The sequence below is a fragment of the Malus domestica genome, chromosome 14 (assembly GCF_042453785.1).
Source record: "Malus domestica chromosome 14, GDT2T_hap1".
Lineage (NCBI taxonomy): Eukaryota > Viridiplantae > Streptophyta > Magnoliopsida > Rosales > Rosaceae > Malus > Malus domestica.
Genome location: NC_091674.1, coordinates 7,086,271 through 7,094,662, shown reverse-complemented (window position 1 = coordinate 7,094,662; position 8,392 = coordinate 7,086,271). Strand labels below are relative to the sequence as shown.

General features: G+C 38.7%; 1 protein-coding gene, 1 long non-coding RNA gene and 1 pseudogene across 3 annotated transcripts; 1 reads left to right on the top strand and 2 right to left on the bottom strand.

The window, feature by feature from the left end:
• Positions 1-1,208: 1,208 nt before the first annotated feature.
• Positions 1,209-4,114, bottom strand: LOC103414969 (protein cornichon homolog 1-like). Of its 2 annotated transcripts, none has more exons than XM_008353327.4 (4): positions 3,786-4,114; positions 3,127-3,308; positions 2,622-2,744; positions 1,209-1,536 (listed from the first exon to the last, which is right to left on the bottom strand). In XM_008353327.4, the coding sequence occupies exons 1-4, from the start codon at positions 3,858-3,860 to the stop codon at positions 1,479-1,481; spliced, it is 438 nt and encodes a 145-aa protein (XP_008351549.1). In that variant the 5' UTR covers positions 3,861-4,114; the 3' UTR covers positions 1,209-1,478. The 2 variants fall into 2 exon arrangements, with proteins under 2 accessions (XP_008351549.1, XP_008351548.1); XM_008353326.4 differs by lacking the exon at positions 1,209-1,536 and adding an exon at positions 2,241-2,513.
• Positions 3,821-4,436, top strand: LOC139191480 (uncharacterized). Its single transcript, XR_011575555.1, has 2 exons — positions 3,821-3,953; positions 4,222-4,436. It is a non-coding gene; the product is annotated as an uncharacterized lncRNA (long non-coding RNA).
• A 1,778-nt stretch (positions 4,437-6,214) lies between these two features.
• LOC103414992 (cell division cycle 20.2, cofactor of APC complex-like) lies at positions 6,215-7,268 on the bottom strand (annotated as a pseudogene).
• Between the last annotated feature and the right edge of the window lie 1,124 nt (positions 7,269-8,392).

Below are 8,392 nucleotides of genomic sequence, written 5' to 3'. Positions count from 1 at the left end.
GAAAGGGACCCAACATGCTACAAGTCACGGACCGCTGGGGGAGTAGGGTCATCCAAAATCTGCGGTTAAAACTTTCCCATCAGGGATAGGACCCACTGACAATGTGGGCCCACTTTGCTGATGATGTTTGAGGTGGGCCCAATCAAACATTATTAGCTTTCTACTGAATGTACGAAGAAAGGCAAGCTGTTGTGAAGCTGCCTACAGTATGTCTGGTCTGGCAACCTCATGAGGCTTGGACACCTGGGGGATGGAAGAAAATATGGGGCCCATTTTGATGCCATTTGTTGATTTCAGACCTCAGTGCTACAAGGGAAAATGATTTCCGCACTCCCTTTTGATTTCTAGCACTTCTCCCTCAACTATGCCCTCTTCGCCTTTTGTTTATTCAATCTAATGGCTAAAGACAAAAAAATGGGAGTGCAAGAGGTGAAAAAGGAGTGCAGATATCACTCTCCCACATAAATCCGTCAATTTAGGCTCACCCGGACTCTACTGTAAACCCTAAACCCTAACCCTAACTTGTTGGAAATATCAAGCCAAATCAGAAAGCCCTAACATATATACAAAAACTAAGGCCTACATGAACCCCATTCATGTCCCCCACCAAGCCCAAACGCACATATAAGTCTTTGGGGCTATATTTTCTGCCCACAACCGGGAATTACATGCACCCAGTTTTCTCTTAATTACAAGAGAAAATCTTAAGTGCAACCGGTTATATAAAGTAATGGCATAGATAAACATATGGTTTAATACCACCACCAACCAGTGATTGGTCTCGTATAACAGGGCCAAGAGTTGTGGAGACGTTATGCACAAAAGAAGAAAAGAATGCATTTGCAATGGATACAAATTTCAACATTTTGCTGGAAACGGACCCAGAAATGAAAGTTGAAACATTCAGTCATAAGGCGGCAAGGATAGCAGTGGTGAATGAATTGGCACGACTAAGGTAAACTATGAACTATGAGTGTCGGAAGGCAGGTTCAGCTGTCACTTTTTTCACTTACGAAATTTGTTATGTGCGATGTAAGGTTTTACACAGACAGACCGACAATAAAAGATTATTCTTCTGTGACTAGACCCTAGAATCAAGCATTCTGCATACAGTGAACAACAGAGATATTCTTGTTGCCTTTCAAGAGAAGCTAACAACATAACAGGACCTTAAAAACATAAGATGACATACCACGGACACGATTAACTCACTTCCAGGACAAACTAACAACTACACCATTAATCCTCCGAATACAAAGGTACAATCTACACGGACTCCCCATGCTTATCAGTCAACGGGAATACTTCAGATATCAAAACAACAAAAGGGTACGGTTGTCCACTGAATCATTCATTCTACCCATTGAACCTCTAAATTTCTATATCCCCTGAGCTATGATTCATCCTTCAGTAGTACAGATAGAAAACAAACTTACAATGAGCGGCTATCTGCTATCATACTGTCAAGCAGTGAGTAATCAAAATATCACAGCATGTTCTTCACTAGTCAAAGAGTTGAAAGCAGCTAAGGTAAGCCTGCAAATTAGGATTTATTATCAGCATTTGATAAGTTACTGAAGGAGGCAAAATAAGCAACTAGCGACGATCAAAACTGCCTCCAGATAAACTGATGATGAAAGAAAAAGGTACAAGGCTTAATGAAATCAATTATAAGACGCTGACTTTGAGTACATTTTGGTGCATATGGCTCATATAAAACAGTAGCACATTTTTTAAGGGGTAAACAATTCCTCAAGGGAAACAAATTTTGGGATGGCAGTTATGAGTGGACAATGAAAACTCCAGTGCTTTTCAGCAAAGAGCTGTAGGGTGATGCCCCAATCGATCATCAAGTTATCAGTGAACTTGCACGACAAATTCATCCACAATTTTTATTAATAAGCAGAGATTCTCCTTTATCGAATGTAAATTAGGATTTTAATAGATCTTATCCAGGCTCTTCAGGGAACTTGGTACCCTATTGCAAACAGGTGGTTATTTATAATTTGATCGATGATAAAGAATCCTGCATGCTGTATTAGACAAATTTACTAATATTTCACAAACTTAATCCCTACTTTGTTTGAGAGAGAGAATTAAGTGATAGATAGAGTCAATGCATTCAAATAAAAGAAAATGAAATCAGAAACAATTGCAGTGGGATCATCGGAAAATAAACATATCACCCCTTATGCATACAGCAACTTCTTAAAGTAATCGATATTATGATAAAAGAAAAATATAAAAGAATTCCATTGAGAAAACTTTGCAAACTAATGAGGAATCTGTTAATCCTTAATCCTGATATGCCCATCAATATCATGTAATACAACAAAGGAATCCATTTATCCTTCATGTCATCAGATGCTAAACGAACTCAAAGCAGTGAAAGGTATATACATTGAATTTGAAAGTAGATTACAAAGTGTCAGTTCTAGAATTCTAGAAACGAGGCACGAATGTCTAACTCTTCAGATCCGGCCCTCGGAATAAATATTCCAGAGATGGCAATTCTATACCCAAACAGCAATGAAACACTTAATTAGAGATAATGAACTAAATCATAAAGCAAAAAACTTTTCCTCGGAAAAGATAGTATATGTATACTGTAAAGAACAAACCTGATGATGATTACAGCGAGAAGGCAAAAGTAGAAGCCAAGTTTGACAAGCCTGCACTTCTTCTCAGTATTAAGAACCCTGAACACTTCAGTAACATCAATAAGATGCTGCTGTTTTACAAACCTGAATCATAGGTAAATGGTGGTTATGAAGTTGGAATGCAAGCTCAGCCCCCTCCCCACGAACACAAACACCATGCATCAAGATATGCATATGGACAGACATTTCATAGGTACTATAAGCCAAAAGAAAAGGTGAAGCGGTTCAACTGCATTCTCAATTGCATAATAATGCGACGGGCAGGTATCAAGTCTAGTGAAGCTATTTGGCAGTTTTAAAATGGAAGAACCCCATTCCTGTTTTAAAAGGTAAACGAGTCTATTATGATTTCGACATGCATTCATACAAGTTAAAACACAAATTGTAACACAAGCATTTTGTTGAGATAATAGCATCACATAATTTTAGCAACCCATTGCATATTCAAATGACGAGTAATACTCACAACATGACAATATAGCTAGTAAGAGGGACTGTAACGAGGAACATGAACCAACGCCGAGCCAAGAGGAAAAATGCACAGAACACAATGTGCAATATGAACTCAGGGACAACCAATTGATTGATGCGATTTGATAGTTCGTACGGGTTGATATAGTCAGCCTCCAAGTCTGTTAACATCACATACTACAAAATACATAGCAGTTGAAAAATCATTAGAGTCGTTTCACTCTAGGAGCACAAAATATGAATTTCATTAATGCTGCCCAGTACATTCAACTATGTTATGAAAATTCTGTAACCCACACACAACAAAGGCGAATTTTCGGATTTACGATAAAATTTGAACTGATTTCTCTCATATTTATTCATATAAACTGTTCCTATGCTATGCTCCCTTGAAAACCCACAATCCACAGGAAATTAAGAGTGAAATTTCAAAAACCCACAAAATCTTCCACTTTCCCATGAAAATGCAGCACAAATACAAATACATGAGCGATCTCAGAAAGCTCTTGGCTCCACATTAACAAAACAAACCCAAAACGCCCCTAGAAATAAAAATTAGGGGAAAAAGGGAAGCAGCGGTTCTGGGGTTTAAAGGTGGTGGCATTGATTAGAATTTGCGGATTATAAGAAAGAAAGTGAAGAAGAAACAAGTACCTGGTAAAGGCTGGAGGCGAAGAGGGCAAGGTCGACGCAGAAGCAGATGAGCCAATACATCAATTCCCAAGCCATGCCTGCTTGCTTGCTTGCCAAATTTACTAGACTACTAGTGGTGCTCTACTGCTAATTCCTTGCTAATTTGGTACGGCTTTCAACTTTCTGGAGGTAAAACACAAATGTCGACATTATAATGAAAAATGATATTCTTAGCATCTGTGCCATAATTACCATCATGCTAAAGAGAAGACTCTTAAAATATCTCCAACGGAAAGAGCTTCAAAAGCCAAAAAATAATATGATTTGTTAAAAACTCATCTCTAATCGATAGTTGGACTATAATTCTACAGAGTCTACCAAACCATTATTTGGCTAAACGGCATCAGGCTGGCCACTGCTTCTACATATACTGATGTCGTTTACTTTTTTTTTCCAGGTTGCAGTTGTGGAGGTTAGCCGTGGTCAAATGAAGATTCCCAACAAGTACTTTTGCCCTTCCAGCTTTATTAATATTTCACACTTTCTTTCCTGAGATCAAGAGTTTGGAATGTAGTCTTCTTTTGGATGGTCATCTAAAGTTTATGTGAGAAATCCCTGATTGTGAGGAATTCCAATGAATTTTACGTCAGTTTAATAAAGTCCATGTACCTTTCTCGTGTGTGTGACCTTCCTTCGTTTTTTCTTCAAATAAACATGTCACTCTTAAAATTTCATTTTGTAACATCTCTCGATATGGTTAGTTGCAAACTTGCATATCAGTGCTTGTGCCTTCGACTTTCGTGGTGCTTTTCCAATACGAAATTTAATTTACCTGCGTCTGTAGATTTCTTTTACCAACTAATTCTAATTTTCTGACTCACTAATGCTATCAGTTCATAAATGTCTCCAAGTTTGCGTCTTCTGGAATGCTGATTCAGAAGAAGCTGTCTGATACCGATTTTAGCATTTCCTGCATCAGAGCCGTAATCTTAAGGCTGCTGTCAACTGGTATGTGTGCCATCACTGCTATAAACTGCTAGAAAACCTGTCTGTCTGTTCTTTGCATGACATCCCCTGTCTTGTAACAATAGAAAAGTTTGTGTTTAACTGCGTATTAGCAGGTTCCAGCATAGTTTTAACATGTGTAATCTTCGTAATTATAATTTTAGCGACACAGAGATATCAAGCTTATTTCGTTATTGTACTGAGTCCAGGTTGGGCAAGCTTTGATGAATTAAGAAATTTTGAGCACAGAGGAAGTCTTTCCAGGATCTAGCATTCACTTGCTCATCGGGGTAAAATTTCCACCCAGGATGAATATTTTGTACCTGAGCTCATATATTGTTGATCGTTCGGTCCGTACTACTATTGTAAAGGGCATTTTCCCCAGCTGATCTCTCCTTCAATGTATTTTTCGCAACATTTCTAATGAAATTTATAAATCATTCTTTTTCTTGTGCCTACGAATATTCTCAAGTGCTTTTACTTAAGAGTAAACTTCAAATTTTCTCTCTAGATGGTAAAAGAATGGAGCCAAGTTAACATCGACAACCTTAACACATCTATTCAGGAGTTTTAATGCTTCAATCTCAAATACAAAATTACTCGATCAACCAATCATTGTGGTGACCCGATTTCAACAGAGTGTCGTCATGACAACCACAGTAATCATCGTAACAACCATGACAGTCGTAATCAAAATCTGTCAATATACTGAAAGGGTGCCTTACTTTTTCCAATATAGCAAAGTAGCGGGACGCAAGGATTCGAACCTTGATCTTCTCATCTTGTAAAGAAAATTACAAGCTGAGGGCTCTACCATTTTGAGCTACATCCCCTTCGCCCTAATTAACTAATTGAAAAAGGATGCAGTTAATGTAAAGAATCATTAGAAGCAACATGCATAATCAAATTAAGTTCATGGTTCTTAAATGGAAGAGAATAGCAATCCCAAAGAAGACAAAAAAGAAAGGAGTTACTCAAAATTGAAAAATAACCATGCAATATTACAAGTTAATTATTATAATGAAAGTGAAAACTTGAATGTACCTCAATAAATTGGTCAAAGTTGTTCTTACACTCCAGTATCGTTGGCCTGAGGCATCGTTTTTTCGATGATGTAACCATGCCGACTGGAAATCTGGCATATTCTACATTATAATCGGATTATAAGATGCTTCCAGTGCGATAGATGTATAAACATGCATCATGGCAATCAACACGCAAAATCAATTATCTGACAAATTAAAAACTGGAAAGCACATGATATGCATAAAAATAAGGCTCTTTCATAAACCAAATGAAACTGGATCGCATTCTAGAATTTAGACAATGCCAACTCAAGAACAGAAGTCAATCATGTTGCATATACAGGTCAAGAAAATGGCACATACATGAAATTATAAATCAGAAATGACTATAGAGAGGCTAAAAGGAAAAAGAGTAATCTACTACAGGAGACCACACACCTCCGAGCTGTTTTCAACCAGTTCAAGCATGAGACCCGTGCGTGTATTCCAGAACTCAATGCACTGGTCACCTTCACCTCCACCAGAGGCTAGCAAATTTTCTTGAAATGGACACCAAGCAAGAGCCTTGATTGCTGCAATGTGATCCTCAAGCCTGTGAAGCCATTTGCGCGGTGAATTTAAAGAGATTGTCGACCTATCCCATATAAAGAGAAGATTGTAATTCCCTCCGCTGGCCAAATGTTGGCCTGAATCTGGCCATTTCAATCCAGAGATTTCCTGCTGGTGACCCTTGAAGGTCCCAACAATGTGGTATCTCACTCTTGGATCGTTATTTGTTATCCGACCGTCCATTCCCCCGGTGGTAAGAATGTTCTTATTCCAGGCCAATGAACCTAATCTTCCTTGGCGCCCACCTCTAAACATTCCTACCCGTTTAAGGGAGATTGAATCCCATAACTGGATAAAAGAATTATTTAAGCCAACGGCAATCTGCCACCCATCACAAGCCCAACTGACGCTTGTAACAGGACCATCTTCCTCATCGATTGTGACAAGTTCTGCAATGGATGAGTTCGAAGCATTCCACAGGTACACTGTGTTTCCAATAGCAACTGCAAGAATATTCTTGCTGCTCCAGTCCAATAAATTCAAGGATAAATCATCTACGATACGTGGAGCATCCAGTATCCTCTCTGGACCCTGAGGAATATGTCGAAGAGATTTGGGCTTATGCAAAGGAGGCAAAAGCAATCTCCTTGGAATGGGTTCAATTGGGGTTGGCGGGTTGTCCTTGAAGGACAGAATTCAAGGCCGATTCATTTGAAACGATTCCTCCAGCATCTTTTGATAAGGAGAAGGGTTCTCTTTGCTTTTTCTTTCTCCTCCGGTGACCATGAAATGAGCGTAGTCATAGTCCAAAGCGGCACGATTTGGAATAAATCTGTCCAGGTTTTCGGGATTACTCCTCTGGAGAGGGATTCTTGGGTACGAATCCATGGGTTTAATACTTAAATATCACTAACTAACTTAGCTGACCAAGTTTGAAAAACAAAACCCAGATTGGGGTTCGCTTTTCTTTAGCTTGTATGCAACAAACAGGGTCCTACACTTCTAAGCAATCAAACAGAAAACCCTAAAATTCCAAGTAAGGCGATAAACAGAATTCAAACGGGATGAATAGAAATATAAGAAATAATCAAACAAATGAACCCTAAAATTGCAATTAAGGCGATAAACAGAATATAACAACTAAAAATCAAACGCGATTAAATAGAAATATAAGAAAGCATCAAACAAAAAAAAGAACCCAAAAGAGGGAAGATCGTTTACGATTTAGGGATTCCTTCTTCTCTGGAGGAACAGTGTCGCAAGATTTGAGCTCCGAGCAGCGATCGAATACGGCGCGCGCGAGAGAGAGAATGTGAAATTTGGAAGGAAAGTTACGAGTTCTACGCGGCTACGACTTATAAGCTGTGTCCTGGGGCGGGAATTTCCCGTTGCAAGTTTGTTTGACTAAAATGCCCTTCTTAATTCAAAATCAAATCCAGGATTTACTAAAATAAAAATATAAAATAAAGGCCAAATCGAATAAATGATCTATATGGTCATAAGGTATTTGGAAGATACCCGTGTGCTAGAAAAAACTCGGATTTAAACCCATGTAGTGTACTCCATTAACAAATTTAGTCCAAAAGTGATTTTTTTGTTAACTATCTGTTAATACATGTGTAAAATTGTACTTTGACATGAATTGAAAGCGGCAAAATAAAAGACGGCGGCGGTGGTGGCAGTAGAAGAAGTGGAGGAAGAAGAAGAAGTGAGAGACAGGCAAATGCGTTTCTTAAGATACGAGTCGAAACCGACAGAAAATGAACATTCTCCGTACTTCTCCTTTTCCTCCTTTTGATCCTCAGTCTTCCCAGCATTTAATTTCTTCAATCTCTCTCTCCTCTTTTCTCTCTCTCTACGTAGAGACTTCTGGTTCTTCTTCATCTGCTTTTGCTTTGCTCATACGCTATCATATTGTCCTCTTCATCTCGTTCTATGTTGTTGTTGGCTTCCATATCTCTTGGATTTCTCATGGTTTTTCAATCTGCTTGGACTCATGGACTTGCAGCTACTCCGATTGAATCACCGGGATATGCTCCAATCGATCGC

Excerpts from the sequence above, each read along its gene's own strand:
- LOC103414969 (XM_008353326.4), bottom strand. The coding sequence starts at position 3,860 with ATGGCTTGGGAATTGATGTATTGGCTCATCTGCTTCTGCGTCGACCTT. Across the intron at positions 2,745-3,126 it reads ACTAGCTATATTGTCATGTT|GTTTGTAAAACAGCAGCATC; the intron begins GTGAGTATTACT and ends CCTATGATTCAG. Across the intron at positions 2,514-2,621 it reads CTCGCTGTAATCATCATCAG|AATTGCCATCTCTGGAATAT; the intron begins GTTTGTTCTTTA and ends GTTTGGGTATAG.